The sequence below is a fragment of the Psittacula echo genome (assembly GCF_963264785.1).
Source record: "Psittacula echo genome assembly, chromosome: 1".
NCBI lineage: Eukaryota > Metazoa > Chordata > Aves > Psittaciformes > Psittacidae > Psittacula > Psittacula echo.
The window spans coordinates 48,283,508-48,301,760 of record NC_137735.1 but is presented as its reverse complement, the minus strand read 5'-3'; the positions used below and the strand labels follow the sequence as shown (position 1 = coordinate 48,301,760).

The following is an 18,253-nucleotide window of genomic DNA, read 5'->3' as shown; positions in this document are numbered from 1 at the left end:
AGAAATAGTGACGTCTTCCATATTTCTCTTGCTGGAGGTTGGTCATACAGGATTGTCCTCAGCAGAAGACAACACTTCCAGCAGTTTATTTTCTTATAATTATTACTTGCAGCTTTTATGCAAGTAATAATTATAAGAAAAAAAGTTTATATTTATTTACTGGCCAGTTACCCAATTTTTTAGTTCTTGGTCTTTGCTGGAAGATAAAATGAAGAGAAATGCAAAAAGGAAAATGAAGTCATTAATGTACTCTTTGCTTCTAGCTTTCACTTCATTTGATTGTAAATTGTTTGCAGTAAAATTGCAAATTAGTAGCTTGGATAAAGCTCTATAAATTCCTTCAATATCAGATTTAAATGAGGAGGAATTGGGCCTCTAACCTTCATAGAGTGTAACTGTAGCTGATGTGTTCCTAGGGGCTAATTCCTCCCTATCATTTGCTTGAACTCTCAATTGCTCACTGTTTAATGCATAATGGGTGAATGCTGGAAAATGCCTAAGAAGATGTGAGATGGAAACTTAGGCACTCTCATTACGAAGCATGGATGTCAGAGGACATGCTGTGTCCCACCGCAGGTTTCTGAACAGAAGTGCCTCTCAAAACCCCACACTGCTTTCCAAGAGTGGTGCAAAATTTATATCCTGAGTTGGCAGAAGGTGAGACTGAAAGTAGGTTTTCTACATTTTTCTACATTTTTCTACATTTTGTAGTAAGAGCAAGTTGGAATAGCCATCCCTCCTGGAAAAGAAAAATACCACAAGAACTTCACAGTTAATTGTCTCCCTATGCCTTTCCTAGGTACAGGGAAAGTGTCCTACAGTGTAGGTAAGGTAAATTTTGGTTTAGTATGAGGTATTACTGCTGTCACTTTATTTATGACTGAGATAACTTCTTCCTATTCATCACAGAGCTAAAAGAACAATTTTTCCATTCTCAGGCCTGTCGAGCAGTGTTTTTGTTTCACCTGTGTTGCTTTTACCAAAAGCCAAAGTCATAGGAAGCATAATCTTAACAGGCAATAGTCCTGACTTTTAGAGAACAGCCATGGAGAGAGAGAGGGATCCTTTTATAGAGGGTCCGTTTGGTGTTTGGTGGCTATGGCCAGCCTAGAGGAAACGGTCGATGGCTGGAGGTACATCTGCATGTGCTCGTTCTAGCTGGGTGTATGGGAAGAGGCCACTTCTGTGGTGCAGAAAATTTAAGCTCTGATTTGTGTGCATAAATAACTGGATTTAGGTATTAATTAGCTTAATTTGGAGAATTGCAAATTAAAGGAACTCGTACCTTCCTGTCAGAACAATTTTGTCTGCATTGTGCTGTTTGATAAATCAGATTGCATAAAGGGGATATTGTGTGGGTTTTCCAAGAGCAAATCAGAATATTCTAATATTAAACCTGTGTGTTTCTTTTCTTCTCTGGTGCACTCCTTATGTCTATGGAAGAGTTTCTGCTCCCTTTAATGTCAATTTGAACTGCCTTTGTATGATACGTGGTGACTCTTGTTAGCTGTGTGGAGTATTAGTCTGGTTGTCAGTGGGGAAGGCTTCTTTACCTCAGGCATTCGAGATACAATGCTAGCCACATGTCCCGCTTTTTTGGACTTTGAACGTCTGTCTAATTCTAACTCATTTTCCCTGATCCAATGATCCTTCAGCCTGGAAAGGCTGAGCTGCAACACTCATCTGTCGTCAGCTTTGTTCAAGCCGTGAGGAAGTAAGGTAGTTGCTGTTCTGTTTGTAAAACAACAATGCTTTGACTAGAATGAGCAAAAATAAAAACAGAACCATGAGGCAAATCCTGTTTATCTTTCTCACTGAGTAAATGCAGCCACAGAGTTTGTGTGGATGGTATACGCAGAGTTGGGGTGGGAATGCATTTACAAGGAGATCTTCTCACCTGCAATTGTTAGTAGTATCATTAAGCTGAAATGAAACAAATGGGGAGATAAAAGATGCTGGGATTTTGGTTTGAGTTTTGTTGGTTTGGGTTGTTGTTGTGTGGATTTTATTTGTTTTTACTGCTTTTTGTTCTGCAAAGATGAGAATGTCTTATCTGTGGCTTTGTTGCTTTGGACAGTTTGTGTTCTTCTTAATAGTTGCTTATCCTTTTGAATTAAGTTACACTGGTTTAACACTATGCAGACGGCAAGCATCGGAGAAGTACTGGATGTCTCTGGCCTTTTTTCAATTATATAGAGATATATTGTGTCACTAGAAGAGCTGGATTTCACCAGTGCCAGGGTAGTATACCTGGTATGCAGTCACCTCATATGCTGGCTCTGCAGCTTTTATTGCTTATGCTGTCAGTGCGTATTAAGAATTAGTGAGCAGTGTGCACTAGATTGTTTTAGACGTGCTTTATATTCTATTCCTAACGTACCTTGACAGACCGTGCTATCCCAGCTGTGCCGTGTTGGTAGCACCGGAAGGAATATCAGCCACTGTTGTTAAGTTTGGAACACAGGTTCATTTACAGCCTCAAAATCTTATTTATACTTCTACAGAGCTTTATGAAATAGGCATCTGCTGGTATGATAGCTTCTGTGCAGAGGTGAATCTCTCTAGAGGCTTGTTGCCAAAAGTAAATTCCCAATTCTGCACTGATTTAGCAAACCATGTATCACCCATGTTTTGTAATGAGGAATATTTTCAAACTTGCCTTTTTCCTAAGGAGCAAGGAAACGTGATTTTTAAAGAAAACACTATCTTTTTGCAGGCAGCAGAAGAGAGAATGCTCCTGCCTGCTTCCTGAATTAGGCAATAGTTTTTGCTCAGTTCTCTGTGAAACGGGTGGTAGACCAGTCTGTGCTTAGAGGGCGTGATCCTAGTGCTGTTAGACCCCTTGGATCATTTGTGGGCTGTGGATAGACTAACGTTAGATCTTTCATGTTTAAGCAGACAAATAAATTATTTTTTCTGAGTGCTCTGTATGTGTTTCTCATCTGTCTTATGTTTCTCTTGTATATCTTGTATCTACAGAGTGGTGTGAAAAAGGCTCCAGCTCGCCAGCTCAGAGGGAAGAGAGAGAAGCTGGCTATGACAGTTTTAAGTGGAGAAGTCTGCAAATAGGGAAAGGTGGGGAGGATTAAAAAAAATGTGAAAAATAGGAATGGGATTGGTAAAACATGAAAACTAAAACATAGGGAACAGGACAAAGGAGGAAATGAAACTGAAGGAGAAAGGAAACTGAAGTGTGAATGTCAAAGAAAAGAGAAAATGAGGGAAGCAAATAGAGGAAAACAGATTATGTAGTTATCAAGTCTTTTTAAAATATGTAAAACCAGAAGTGTTTCAAGATGTGAATATTTATGTATAGAAATGAATATGTAGTTTGAACCTTTTAAAATACAGGCTGTAATCTTGAATTTTTCAACTCAAATTGAAGACCTGTGGCTTACTGGAGCCATATCCCATTTAGTTATACTAACAGATGGACACATTAGTGATACCTCACATGGGAGCAGTAAGATGGAGGAATGCTCTGTGCCCTGGGTTGTCCCTATTCTGCCATATGGCCAACAGTGATAAATGGTGAGGTCTTAAGAGCTGGTTCTGCTGGTAAATGACTGCGGGTGAACAGGTGAATGGACTGAACAGTTATCTGCTTTTGAAATGTAAAAATGTGTGTGAGACTGAAGGGTGGAGACAAGTACCATCATGCTTACCATGTTGTTCTGGATGAAATTGGGGTGTTTGAAGTGGGGCAGTAGTCAGCAGAATGGTAAAGACAGCATCCAGCACATGCCTAAAGCATGTGCTTAAATAGGCAATAGAAACATCAACAGAAACAATCAGGAAACTTTTCCCCTGGGGACAACATCATAACATGTTTCTATAAAACTTGTTTATTTGGGAAAACATGTATGCTAGTTAATTGAAACATTCACTCCTGTCAACTGAGAATTGACGTGAGGAACACCAAAGCAGACAAATAGCAGCAAACTGTCTGCAGGCACGTTTTTGGAGCCCTGTCTAGTCTACAGCTTTTGAGTTCTTCCTTTTTACTGAACTATAATGTGAAAATTTCAAATCAGCAATGAAATGTATCAAGAAACTTAAAAGCAAATAACAGTTTGAAAAGAGAGGGAAATGTAGTACTCAGATCTGCTGTATATCAGGGTAAAGAAAACATGTTTTATATTGTTTGTGTGTTTGCAAAGCTGTGGTATTATTAGAAATTAATCTCAAACCGAGGAGCTCAAAATAAAACTCCCTTTTAGGAACAGTTGCACTGCTCAGTTTACCACAGTGATATTTATGGCCAACTAATCTAAATTCCTCTATTCCTTAGAAACCATCAGTCCTCTTGAAAGTGGGAAGCATCTTCCCACACTGTCAGATTTGAATATTTAATCTAGAGAGTGAACTTGAGTTGAAATGCAACTCCTTTGGCAATGGAAACTGCCTTTGAAGTTTTTGGATCTTCTGTATTCCATGTTTCCTGTTTTAAATTGAAAGAACAAAGCACTCTGGAATAGTGCACTGTAAGCACCCTGTGAAACCTGCATGTCAGACATCTGGCCAGCTGACATGAGGAGCCAGACAGAAGGAGGAGGTCCAGGGGCATTTCATTCATCTTCCCATCAAACAACCTGCCTGAGGTAAGAGAAGTTCATGCAACTCAGAGCTAACACGATCGGTCGTATCCTCAATTACAGGGCAGCCAGACTAAAGGGTTCATTAAAGAAAGCTTACTCCTGTGCTTTGTTGGCCAGGATGATGAAATACCCCATACTAGCTGTTTTAGGACGTAAAACTATGATCCCTTGGACAAAAAAATCCCCAAATTCATTTCACCTCCCTTTCCCTTAATTCGATAGGTCATTTCTCATCCAGCTCACATAGGCTTTCCTGTTTTTCATTGTCCATAGATCGTGACCTCTCTCAGCTTCTAGGCAACAAGATTCATGATCCTACTTAAACTGTGAAGCTTCTTAGGATGTGCCTATTTTATAGGCATGAAGAAACCCAAGCTATATGAAGTTTGTGACATTTAAATCTTCATGTGTGAAAAAATAAATAATTGAAATCAACTTGAAACTCATTTCATTACACCAGGTCTAGAATATTATTTTCAGTCTAGACTGAGGGTGGAAATAATTTTAGCAATACTGATGATAAATGTGTCATACTGGGCTGAATCATGTCTTCTCATCTTCATGTACTACCTTGGAGCATTAAGTGTTAAGACTTGAGGTTGTGCTGTCCCTGTGCAGAAAGTGGCAAAAAGTAGAGAGTAGATTCCAGCAGAACAGAGATGCAGAAGACGAATCAGGCAGTTTACTTTTCACTAAAACTATTGCTACCATGTAGAGTTGAACAAAATCAGCTTATGAGCAGGGATCAGGCAGTTGAAGTTGGATCCTAAGCAAGGCAGAGGTGAGGATACAGGAGAGCTGGAGGATGCCTCTGGCCAAGTCTCGGTTGTCCTGTACAGCGAGTAGTTTAGAATCACTGCTGGATTCTTGGGTGCTGCAAGATCTTGAGTGGCAACCTCTGTGATTAATGATTTCTGCCATCGCTAGTTGGTGGGGAGATTCTGCCCTAGCTTAGTTATGATTTTATAGGACTCTTATGACCCATCCAGGCTGGAGCAATGCGGTGTACATGGGCTTAAAGCCATTGGTCCTTAGGCAGCTGTGCTCACAGAATGCTGCAGCATTTCTCCTCGTCAGTGTGTACTCATGGCAGCACAATGCACCATTTCTTTTCTCTGAAGTGCCACTGCAGCTGCTGGGCTGTTTGGCAATCTGAACAGGGAGCAGGAGCCTGTAGTGGCTGCTGACTTTTTGGTGACACCTACTTTGTCAGACTGTCTATCTCAGAAGGGATCTGGAGCAGCTTTTCTGTTAAAACATCTATTGTATTTACAAACCTTTGCTGATGCTTGAAGACGGGTTTGAAAAATTGTATATGTCATTTTTAGGTGAAGTTTGAAAAGCCTGGTGTATATCATATAGATCATATACTTCATGTATAATCTTAAATATCATATATCATCATAAAATACGAAACATCAGCACATAACATGTGTATCTGAACACTGTCAGGGATCAAGGTTATAGATAAAATGGCAGTAGATGTGGAAAAATTCGCACTTTATTAAAGATTCAGTGGTCAGTGTGGATATTACCCTTCAAGTAACCAACAGTTGTTTGGTCAGAGTGACTCAAGTAATTACTGGCAAGTTTTGTTTGTTTTGTTGTTAGAATCTGGTTCTTTCACCTAATTACAGAATTCCATTATTTCTTTTTTGAATGATTCAGGTATTGACTTGCTGGTAGGAAATTTTGGCTAGACTGATCCTGAGAGGTATGTTTTTCTTTTAAACTGGATTCCATAAGCCACTCGGAAGAACATGTCCATAAGCATGCTGAAAGGGGAGTTTTTCTCTGGCAAATCCTCTATAGTGCTACAAGGCAGGTTCTGTTTTTCTCCTGCTGATACCTGGATGGGAGCTGGGTGCTGCTTACAAACCAGGAGCCAGTGGTGCTGTGGGAGAGGGTTTGTTGAAGGTTACGCTTGCACTAACACTCAGCGCTGTGCAGTAGAGACAGAGCTGTATTGCCAATTTCCTGGTCCTGAGGACCTAAGGTCAACCTGCATGTATTTTTGAGGTGTTGGACTAGCTGTGGTTTGGTCCCACATGCTCATGTAGTGGCTCAAGTGCCTGGGGTGTGCTCTTGGAGAGCTGCTTCTGATTTAGTTACACCCCAAAGGAATCCTGTCTGTGGGCTCCAAGGCAGCACTGTGCTCTGTTGGGAGAGCTGCTGATCTGAACTACAAATTGGCATAGACACAGCTCGTCTTTCTGAGTAACTAAATTGAGACCACAGGAACAGGCTCTTGGAGGCAGTGGCAACACTAGCTCTTAGTTATTGTTAGCTAAAATCAAGGTCCACTAAGAATAATACCTATTAAAAAAATCTCTTTTAATGTCGTTCACTTGGCTTCAGACACAGGAGAAAATGAGGAAGCTCTTTCTGCTTTCTGCGGCTAAATCAAGAATTAAAAAGGGAATTCATGTTAAAAACAAGAGGGTAAGATGCCAGAAACACTACAGCAATTCTCTCTCTGGGATAGCTGTGGATATTTTGACACAGCTTACCATGAGTAAGCCACTAGATGCAAGAAGTGCCTGTGTATTGAAAGCATAAAGCAGTTAATCTTCTACCAGCATTATTGAATGTTTTTATTTAAAACACCACCACCCGTCTTAAAATCCAAATCTAATTAATTATACAAAAGGAAGATGCTTACTGAACAGTCGCGGTTGGAGCATGTTCTGCCAAACCAGACTTCATATGAAGCGAACTGTGTTAGGGTGAGTGCTTCAACATAAAGCAGGTAGTAAGGAGACAGTAAAGCAAAAGTGCTTCAACAGTTTCTTACACATGATGTGTTTGCTACAGGCCCATTTTTGAAATGCCGTTACTTAAATAAATGAGCAAATTTGTGCTTATTGAGCTATGTTGTTCAGATGACCCATCAGCAACATCAAATCCTACAAACCTAACCAGACTTCTCACAAAATAGAAGTCTGCAGAGTGCTACACAATTAACTTTGTGAAGTTATTTTACTGAAGGGGAAAAAAGACTCAAAAATTACTTTTTTAAAAGTACTATGTTGGGCTTTGTATTTAGTCTGTCGTATCTACACTTTGCAGCCACTGGGATGAAGGAAGCTATAAACGCTGTTTGCTTAGCAGGTTCAAGTTATTCTGCAGGAATGTGAACTTAAGACAGATAGTGTTGGAACTACACTAACAATGGGAAAACTTCTCAATTCTGGTTAAGCACATTTTACTCCTGGTCATATTGGCTGCTTAAACACACCTTGAACTGATGTGGATTTAAGTATTCCTTTCCTGTCATTTTTCTCTTCTGCCCCGATTTGTATTCCTGCCCTCCAGCGCAGTGTTACTCAGAAATCTCTCCTTCTCCTGCACTGTCAGGCCAGTGCCTTAGCTCTTTGAATACATGTTGTTGCAATTGCTACGAATCATGAAAGAGAATTAAATAATCTTAAAAGCTATGGCTCTGCTCTCTGCATTCAATTATTCATAGTTTTACCCTTAGTTTTTACCCTCTCACCAGAAGTTCAGCACAGCCTGATGTACCTTCTGTCATCTGGCGGGCCGAGTCCTGGCCCACATTGCCAGCAGAACTATGTGAAGTCCTGGCAATCCTTCACTGTCATTTTAGGAGAGGATTAGTTCTTGCATTGTTTTCACATAAATACCGAGATGATCATAGCTTTTATTTGTCAGCGATTGCTGCATTTTTTTCCCTTAAACACCAATTCAGTGAACAGATTTTTACAATTTGTAGCTCCTCAGTCATCTTCTATGGCTTCTAGGGCCAGATGGAAGCGTCATCCTTCAGCACTGCGTGTTTTGCGTAACACTGGGATTGGAACTACATTTGAATAGCACATAGTCATAGATGTGTAAGTATATAAATATTTGGCTTTTCCATCCATGTATTTTCTAATGTTTTGGTTTGATTTTCTTCAATGCAAGTTTTCTACGGGGAAAACTGTGACGAACAAGTAAATGTTCTGTCCTGACAGAATAGTCTTACACAGGAAAAAATGGCGATTTTGGTCAAGGAGATTGGAGAGAGAAAATGACACTCAAGTGGTAAGTTTCTAAGACAGCTGATGACTTACCTTGGTTTCAGGGCACTGATAACACTGCTGTTGGACTGATCTGGAATGATGTGGGGTTTTTTTAACTCTTCTCCAGAAGCTTTATTTTAAGCTCTCCTACAATCCGAACTTTGATTTTAGTTGTATTTATGGATTTGTTCTCTGCTGTCAGACTGCAATCAATTGATTGAAATCCATAAATAATAAACATCAAGTTTCAATTTAATGCAGTAACAAGATGCTATCGGAAGAAGTTTTATGTACTTGAACAGCTTTTTATAGCCAAATCCTGACACGTTCTTAGCGATAGGAAGCTAATGGCTTTCCCGCATGTTTGTGAAGCCCATGTGACAAATCCTATACGGTAATTGAAGGAGAGGACACTCGCGCACCTCTTTGTGGAAGGGTTACATAAAAAGTCCTGCGACATATTTTAGCACCTACCAGTAAGCTGAGCAACTTGACCTGCTTTACCCTTCGTAGGAGAGATGATATTGAATTAACAACTAGCGGAATGGAGGGGGAAAAAAAAAAAAAGACATACTAACATGAAAAAACACATTTTATTGCACTTAAGTTATAAGAAAATAAAATTTCTAAGTGAATCAAACCATAGACACAATCCCTTTAAAGGTTGTTTTCCTCCATCATGTCAGGTTGTTACATAACTAAAATTAACCAACTGGAATCTGATTGTTTTAAATCAGACTATAAATAAAACAAAAACAAAACAAAAAAAAAAAAGGAGGAAAAAAAGATCGCCTAGGATACAGTGTTAAACCACTTTCACAGTTCAGCTTGAGTTGTGGCTCTTGGAGAATGAGGCAAACCATTTGACTCTTTTGTTTCTCATTTCGTTTGCATGTGACATCTTTACAAAAACATGAAGTTTTTGCTCTGTCAGTTCCTCCCAGCAATAACTGTAACAGTTGTTTCTTTTTTTTTCTCAAATACTGCAAAACACTAAGACTGACCAGCAACTTTATTTCCATTTTTGTATTTTATCATATTTTTTAAAAATTTTGTCTGTTTTTTTTTTTTAATGTATGTTCATTCCATTCACCACAGCCCTCACAAAGAAAAATTTCCCCACAGAACAGGCTGCAATAGCTTTGTTCTAAGGAATGTGTTTTAATTTTTGCCCAGAAAAAAGAAAATAAGCTTTGCACACACACTCAATTCTTTATTTGCAGGCAAACTTCACTCTTAATTGTCTGAAACTCTTCCACTCTCAGCCTCTTAGAGGCACAGTTGGCTCAAGTTTCAGTGGCAAAAAGTCTTTTTCTGTAACCAAACTAGAGCAAATTTGGAATTCAGTCTGGGACTAAAACGTCACAGCAGAAACAAAAATAAAAAAAAATAATTTGCTTTTCTTTCTTTCATTTAGCAGCATAAATAAGTTTGGCCACTGGGAATACAGTACAGGGGTGGGACAACAATCCCGTAATTGAAGACCTACTTCTAGCACCAGCATTGCGAATTAAATCCATCAGAGGACTCTCAAAACCCAGGACAACTTGCCACCTCAGAGCAACTTATGCGTTGAAGAGTGTAGATGGAAGCAACAGTAAATAGATTAAACAGAGGCTAATACTGTGATTGACATTGGCAATGGTTGGCAAAATAAGAAAAAAAAAAAGAGGAATCAAAGAAAAAAAAAGAAAAAGCTCTGATAAAACTGTACAAAACAATTCACAGTAATATTTTAGCTTTTCCACACCAGGAATGGACTCTTTGTTTTTGTTTTGTTTCACTGCAGATGCTCTCTAGTTTTTGAAAGTCAACCAGTGACTGCTCGTAGAGGTTGGAAGGGACCTCTGGAGGTTGTCCGGTCCAACCCCCTGCTCAGAGCGGGGCTAAAGGACAGCGTGTTGCTCAGAGGGGCTGCCGGGACCCAGGGTGGCCCAGGGGTGCACGAGCAGGCTCGCCTGTGCAGCTTCTTTCGAGATCTTTGTGGTAAAATAACCTTTTAACAAGAACTGTAACAATATTTTTTTTTTTTTTCACCTCCAAATTGCTCAGGGAGCAGACGGAGGAAAGTAAAGAAATAATTGCACCTGGTTTCATTTCAAAAGTCGCATTTTTGCAAAGCTGCCCCGGTCAAAAGCGTAGCCTTTTTATGTGACGAGACAGCAAATGCCTCTCTTGTCAGTTAGAGTTTGTCATCTTTGTCTTCTCCTTCGTAGTCTGTAGGTCTTTAGGATCTGCTGCCCCAAGGCAACATCCTGCACCACCAAGGACAAGGGATATTTTTTTTTCTTTTTCTTTTTTTCTTTTTTCCTTTTTTTTTTTTTCCCCCCCCCCAGGGGGAGGGACAGGAGAACATCGTCTGCACGTTTGGACAAATTCATCTTTCTGCCCTTCACTTCATATCCACGTCAAAGTCCAACACCAGCAGCTTTGTTTCCTCAGTCCCATTGCGGCTCCCAACCGCACACACCAGCTTTGTGTTAGAAGCTCTGATCCGCCACACGACGCCTCCACTTCCCCCGCTCTCCAATGTGACTAGATTTCGGATAAATTCACCCGTTTTCAAGTCCCAAAGTTTTACAGTCCCATCATCTGAGCTGGTAATTACAAAGTTCTTGTTGAACTGTAAACAGGTCACAGCACTCTGATGCTTGTTGGGACCTGTAACGGTAAACCAAAACATTTTCATGTATAATTAGAAAGCAAGGTCAGACAGCAGTGCCTATAGAATAAATACCTAGCTATTTGCATACAGCTGTTTCTATCTATTAGATGTGTTAATTTTTGTGCATTTAGAGGTACAGAAGCCTTGCCATGCTCTAAATTAAGTGAATGCAGGTATAGAAAAGTCCCCCAGGATTTCCTTCTTTGTTACAGTGATCTCATTTTGTTGTGTACAAGCAGGAGGGCAAGTGTGCACCTGGACGATGATGAAAATGAACTTAACCATCCAGAATGAGGTGACTGCTGTATGCATTTGTCTCCAAGTCCCTCTGAAGTGTTACTATGAAACTACTCTATCAGTAAATATTGACAGTTATATATTGACATATAAATATAGACTGTTAAATCAGCAGAATCTGCTTTACAGGGGAATTTAATTTTCTGTTCCAACCAGCAATGCTGCGTATGGTATATGGGAATGATATAAGACCTTTTTTGTGGGGAGGAACAAACCAATGTGTTCATGTACACAATGCCTGAGTGGCAACTGTCAAAACAGCAACAACAATTTTTCTTCTTTACTGAAATAAAGAAAACATCTTCCACTCATTTGATTTATTGCAACAGACAGTGTACTTTGCCTCCTGATCCAATTAATCAGTGAGCTTTGAAAAATCCAAGTGACCCCTAAATAAATACGTTGACTGTTTTGAGATGTCACTTCCTACATATTTCTGTGGCTTATTAGGCTAATACACCCATAGCAAATTGCTATCAGTCCAGACCATCTGCCTTTCATAATAGGCAAGTGATCTGAATAGATTAGATTAAATACATTTTGTTCTTCTAATTCAGAGAAAGATCATACTGCTGTCATCAGAAAAATATTTAAGATATAAGTGGTCTGTGCTTGTTTATTTGTATGGAATTATTTTCAAGTTGGGGTTTTTTTCATAGAGAATCTGCAGCATAGATTACTGCAGACAGCTTGACTGACATGAAGGTAGTTTAGGCTCACCTTGCAATGTCTGTAAACATTGTCCTGTTTTAATGTCCCAGATTTTGACTGTAGAATCGGCATTCCCAGACACGAGTATATTGTCCTTGAGTTCCATTCCACTTGTGAGAGACTGGTGGCCTGTTAGCGTGTGAATGCAGTTGCCCGTCTCCACATCCCAAACTCGGATGGAAGTATCAAGAGATCCACTCACCACATGGATACCATCAAACTACAAGAAAGGTAAATCTATTACAAACAATTACATTAGGATCTTACAAAGAAGATTATTAAGTGTTTAACTCACTAAGTGCAACACTAGATACTATATATACACTATGGAAACTGCATGATAATGTAAGAATTCAGTCTAAGTAGAGATGGCCACGTTTGGTATCAGAGCAGGTGATTAATGGTCAGTGTGATTTCCTGTAATAGATGTGGGCTATTGTGGTACCCGGTTTGAGGAGAAAGACTCTGAACCACTGGTCTTTTAGCTGTAATACAACTCCTTTAAGCACAGCAGAATCCTGACTAATCCATACAACAGTAAGAGAATGTAGTTTTCTTAATAAAGATATTAACAAGCCGAAACTGCCTTCCACAAATGAGAGGGACTTTAAGCTGGAGAAGGGCAAAAGCATTAATGCAGAATCATCTACAGAAAAGTAGAAGCATAGGAAACTAGAATGAATATAATTGAAAAATGCTGAGTTTAGCCATTTTATAATCATAATTGTGTGCAGTAAGGAACTTTAACTTCCAAGTCGTTCTAAGGAAAGGCAAACAGGCTAATATGGGTGTCCAAATTCTTGGATTTTTCTGAGCATATAGTATCTATAAAATAATGTAGAATGTGAACTTGTAGAGAAATCAGCTACGAGATGAGACACTTTTGACCAAGAGGACTGAACATGCAGAGAATACAAAGGTGGAAAGTAACTTGAGTGATTGTGACAATAACATAAGAGTCCAGAATTCTCAAAGAAGGGAAAGAGCAGTAGAATAAAACCAGTGGGCTTCAAGGAGGAATACTTCAATAAATTGAGACTTCCTTCCCATGAGGTTTTTATCTATGTATTCTCTGAGGGGAAGAAGAGTTCAGGAGAGTTGGCACTTCTTAAAGACACAAACTATCCTTGTGCGAAGGGAAGATAGGAAGTGTAGTAAATTAACAAGACCCACTTGGCTAAAGCACAAGGAATTGTACAAAAAGTAGAAAGTAGATCAATAGATGTGTTTAAAAGAGCACACTGGAACAAAATCAGAAAGGCAGGGCATAAAACAAGATAAAACTAGCAAAAGCTGCTTTACTATTCTGTAAAAAAAACCCAAACCAAAACCAAACAAGAGGACAGCCAAAATAAAAAATAGCTCACTTATGCTCAGTGGGAAGGAAACAGCACGTGAGGCCAGCCATTTAACTTGTTTTTTGCTTCAGTCCTCAGCCATCTGAGTGTAGGCTCACAGCCTTGACACCACTGACAACTGAGTACAAGCTTTTGCTAGAATGGGGAAAAAAATCCCACATAAGGCAAGTTGTTTTAAGACAATCTCAGAGACATCTGCTGCTATCTTTGAGAACCCATGGAAAACAGACAAGTTTCAGATGGCAAATACAGTTCCTTTCTTTATTGAAGGAGATGATGATGGGAGATGGGGAATTATGGATCGGTCAGCCTAAGCTCAATTTTCACAAGGAACTAACAAATTGATCTGGCTGCAAGCCCTTAGCAATGCAGTAAGGAGCAGCAAACATAGATTTGTGGGGAAATGATCTTAACCAGTATGATTTATTTTTTATCTGTGACAGAGTAAAAAAGCCATGTGAAATGGCTGATGTCTTGGTTGTATTTCCAGGAAGAGGCAGGCAAATCTGAGGCAGGGATACTATCCTGCTCAGAACTTTGTTCACAGCATTATTAGAGATACCAGAAAGAGTTGCAGGTGGTGTCTGGCATTTAGTATTTTCATTAGGATTTGGGTGACATTTGAAAGAGTAGAACTGACCCAAAGCAAAGAGTATAAAAGTCAAGAGAAAACTGTGAGGATCTCAGCTTGGCAGGGAGTGAATGTACAGCTGCAGCCCAGGAGAATGGAGGCTGGGCAGGAGCCTTTGTTGTAGCAAGGGCAATCTGACATGACTTGGCCATGTGGACTGACTGGTATCTAATAATGGCAAAGAAAGAACCCAATTAAGGGAACTCAACTATCTGAGACTGCTTCTTTTTATAAGACCTGCAGAAAACTCCCATCTTGGACCTCCGCAGTCAAAAATGGTTGAGCATGGCACCAGCGTTCCAAAGAATGCAGAGAGCAACTGGCACACACAGACTGCTTATCTGCTGCATGCACTGCATTTCTGGTGAAAATAAACTAAAAAAAAAAAGACACTTTGGTATCTGAAATAGGGGTATGCTACGTAAGGCACATAAAATAATTTTTCACTTCTAGTAAGCAAAGTGGTAAGACTTTGGCTGGAATTTTGCATCCTGTTTTGGGTACCCTGCTTTCGAAAGAGGATGTGAACTAATCTGAGTTCAGATAAAAGGATGAGGAGTGTTAAGTAGCCCAGCAGACTTGGTGGGTGGAAACACTAGAGAATGTTCTTCTCCCCTAAATGGAACTAAACCAGATCTATGTAAAATTCTAAATTCTTTCCCCTTTCCCTGCAAATTAGTTGTATTCCATGTACATAAGGTATTCAGAAGAGAGCTTTAAGGCTGGGCATCAAGACAAACTTTATCTGATACTACCACAGCCAAACAGAGAACAGTTTGGATCAGTGGTTGAGCTGTACCTATGAACCCAGACAGCCTGGGGGTTACTTCAAAGGCAGCTAAGGAAGAGTAAGAAAACACAACGCGGTCAGTAATCTTCAACCTCTGTGCAAGGACCTCTGGAAAATGGTAGGGGGTGTACAACTGGGGAAATACTGAGGTGTAACAGAACCTGCCATCGCACAGGGCCAGGGAGGACAGGCTGGTTATTCAGCCTGATCATTCTATTTATGGGAGTTCTAATGTTTGGGGCTATTCAGGCCAAAGGGCAGGGGCTCACCATGCAATTTTAAAGAGTCTTTCTGTCCTTAAAACTGAAAGCACCTGCAGCCTCTTGCCCCTCCCCAATTTGTTTCAGAATGCCAAGTGTGAATAGTATGACTGTGTAACGTAACCCAATTATTTGATCCATTATTGCTAGATCATCGGAGCAAGACATGAATATTCACAAGGCAAAACAAGAGCCACTGGTGAAGATAAGGCAGAATAACATAAACTGTTCCCAAACTGCCCTAGCTGAAACACAACCTTTGGAATATTTTGAAGAGATAGATAGGTAGTACAGCATTTTTAACTTGCTCGCTGCTTGTCTACAGAGTACTCCTCAGCATATGAATGTAAGAGAATTGCTGGAGATGTTTGATAAATTTTGCAACATATTTAGAGGAAGGAAACCAATTATGTATTTTGTTCCTATTTTATCAATGATGGTGAGATACACCTTACGAAAGACAAACTTTATGAAAAATGTCTCCAGCACCAAGCTTCACTTTCTGAGCCACAGACCAGAGTAGTTACATGCTGAATGCGATTTCCCCATTTTGAACTGTCTTTGTTAATTTGTTTTTCAAGTCCTGCCAGATTGTGGTGAGAACAGGCACAAGCATGAAATTAATTTCTTTCGCCTTTCAACGCCTGGAAGTGATGCTTTGACTCCATGAATGAGCAAGACGATCTTTTGGGTTAGTAAAGGTAAGAAGAGTCTACATGAGGGCTCTGTGCATCTTTGCCAGCTTTGTTCTGATGAGCAGTCTGGGTGAGCGGAAGGCAATAGAGCCATGCCACAGAGCACTACCACAATAACCTGCATCTACAGTAACATGTCGCTGTTGACAAAGCCTCACAGTTGTAGATCTGGCCTCTACTCAGAGAAGAGGAAGTAGAAGGCTGGAGATTTACACTGGAACATTAAAATTTTAGGTTCAGTCTTACTGTGAATTATAGTTTGGAACTGGAAGATGGGACTACAAAACAAGGATAAACAGATCTGCATAATTCAGAACATTAATCCAATGAGGGTTTTGGCACATTTTCAATTACTGTATCATCTGATTTATTTAAAACAGTAAGTTTAGAATTTCTTTGGGGAAAGCAAAAACATAGCTCCAAAACACATGCAGGATTTAAAAAAACACCCAACCAAACAACCCAGCAACCACAAAACTATTTAATTTGCTGGTATAGAGATTTGGGCTTTATTGTACTGGGTGCTTTAGAAAATGCTCCTCTAAAAAAAAGTATCTCTGTTTCTAAATAAAGACAACATATAAGTAGTGTAACAAAATGAAAGAGGGGTCTATCGCAGATGCCTCTGTGTTCTTGTGGCCTGTGTAATTCTGGAGTAGGTACCCACAACTTAATAAACAAGGTGAAATAAACTGACTTCAAATGTTACTTAAGGAAACTAAAGCAGCAGATGAAAATCACATACCTGTAATGAGTAGACTCTGTTAGTATGCCCTTGCAGTGTGTGCAGACAGGTCTCTGTCTCTGGATCCCACACTTTGACCATAAAATCATATGCACCACTTACAACCCTTCTGCCATCATACTGAACGCACCGAACTGCAGCTACGTGGCCCATCAGAACGTGTAAACACTGGCCCGTCTCTATGTCCCAAACTCTCAGGGTAGCATCTCGAGACCCACTGACCACTCTGGAGGAACAAGAAAACCCCTCCTGTACTTAGCATTGGACATAAAAGTATTACAATAAACCAGTTACGTGTTTTATTTTGAGACATGAGATAGCATTAGTCCACTACCCACCAAAGATCCAGTCTGGCATTTTATTAGGGTCAAAAATTACTTCAGTTGTTTTTCCTTCTGTGCTTTACTCACCTCCTCAGGATCTATTTGATATAATTAGCAATCAGTATTTAAAAAGGCATTTCATTCCTGAACAGCAAAATGATGATGCAATGAGAAATTATGTGGGCTCTTGTATCTGTCTATGAAGGCTTATGAATATGTTGAGCTATGCTGAGCTCCAGTCAGTGTTAGGAGCATTCTGTTTTAATGACTAAGTTAACTAATTATAACAATTAAACAAAGAAGATCTTTAGAAGTTTTAGTAAAGTAACAGTTATTCTGCTTGATTCTTTTCAGTTTAAACTTTTTAAGGCTTTTTTAAGCAAGAACAGAAATGAGAGGGAATTAATATTAATGGAACTGATAAAGATAAAACCTCATCCTTCTTTGAAAAAGAAGGAAAGCAACCAACAGGCACCCTGTCAGCAGCTCCGTACCACAGCCAAGCAAAGGAGCTTTGCCAGCATTCATTGCCTGGATCAAGACATGGTTTACTATTGCAGGAATTATGATATAATCAGCTAAAATGTACAGAAAAGACTGCAGTGCCGATACTTCAAGTCATTCTGTAAAATGAGTACAAGTTTGTGGCACTGACAAAAAGGGGAAATTATTTAGACTGTGGGAGACTGTATCACAGCGTAACAAAGAACTAGTTTTGAAATAACGCAGAATGTGACTTTATAAAGTACATGACTCAATTTCTGTTCTTTAATTAGCACTCTTGTGCTTTTGCTTCTATTAATCATCTCCTCCCTTGTGTTGATTTATGTAGTTTAGTTTGAATGCTTCACCTGGTTTGTATTTCATCCCATCTTAGATGAGATACCCAAGTTTAACAAGCACTTGCTGTGAACGCAAGTGTAAATTATATGCTGAACAGCGACTGTAGCATTGGACAAAGCCATACCTTTTCTCATGAAGATGCATGCAGCGCACAGTGGAGGTGTGTCCGTATAAGGTGTGTATGCATTCTCCAGTCTCAGCATTCCAGACTTTCAGCGTTCGGTCTGTAGATCCACTGATGATGATATTGTCCCTCATCTGTGATGACCAGACTCCGCCTGTGTGACCAACCAGCGTTCTCAAACACTGAAAAGA

General features: G+C 39.7%; 1 protein-coding gene across 1 annotated transcript in view; it reads right to left on the bottom strand.

Annotated features, from left to right (window-relative positions):
* Positions 1-8,824: 8,824 nt before the first annotated feature.
* The window catches only part of FBXW7 (F-box and WD repeat domain containing 7), a 175,243-nt gene continuing 165,814 nt past the window's right edge, over positions 8,825-18,253 (bottom strand). Inside the window, exons 9-12 of the mRNA XM_080635191.1 lie at positions 18,063-18,244; positions 16,773-16,998; positions 12,303-12,513; positions 8,825-11,281 (exon numbers count right to left, since the gene is read on the bottom strand). Coding sequence (XP_080491317.1) covers positions 11,013-11,281; positions 12,303-12,513; positions 16,773-16,998; positions 18,063-18,244 — 888 coding nt within the window. The 3' untranslated portion in view covers positions 8,825-11,012. The remainder of the gene's footprint in view (positions 11,282-12,302; positions 12,514-16,772; positions 16,999-18,062; positions 18,245-18,253) is intronic.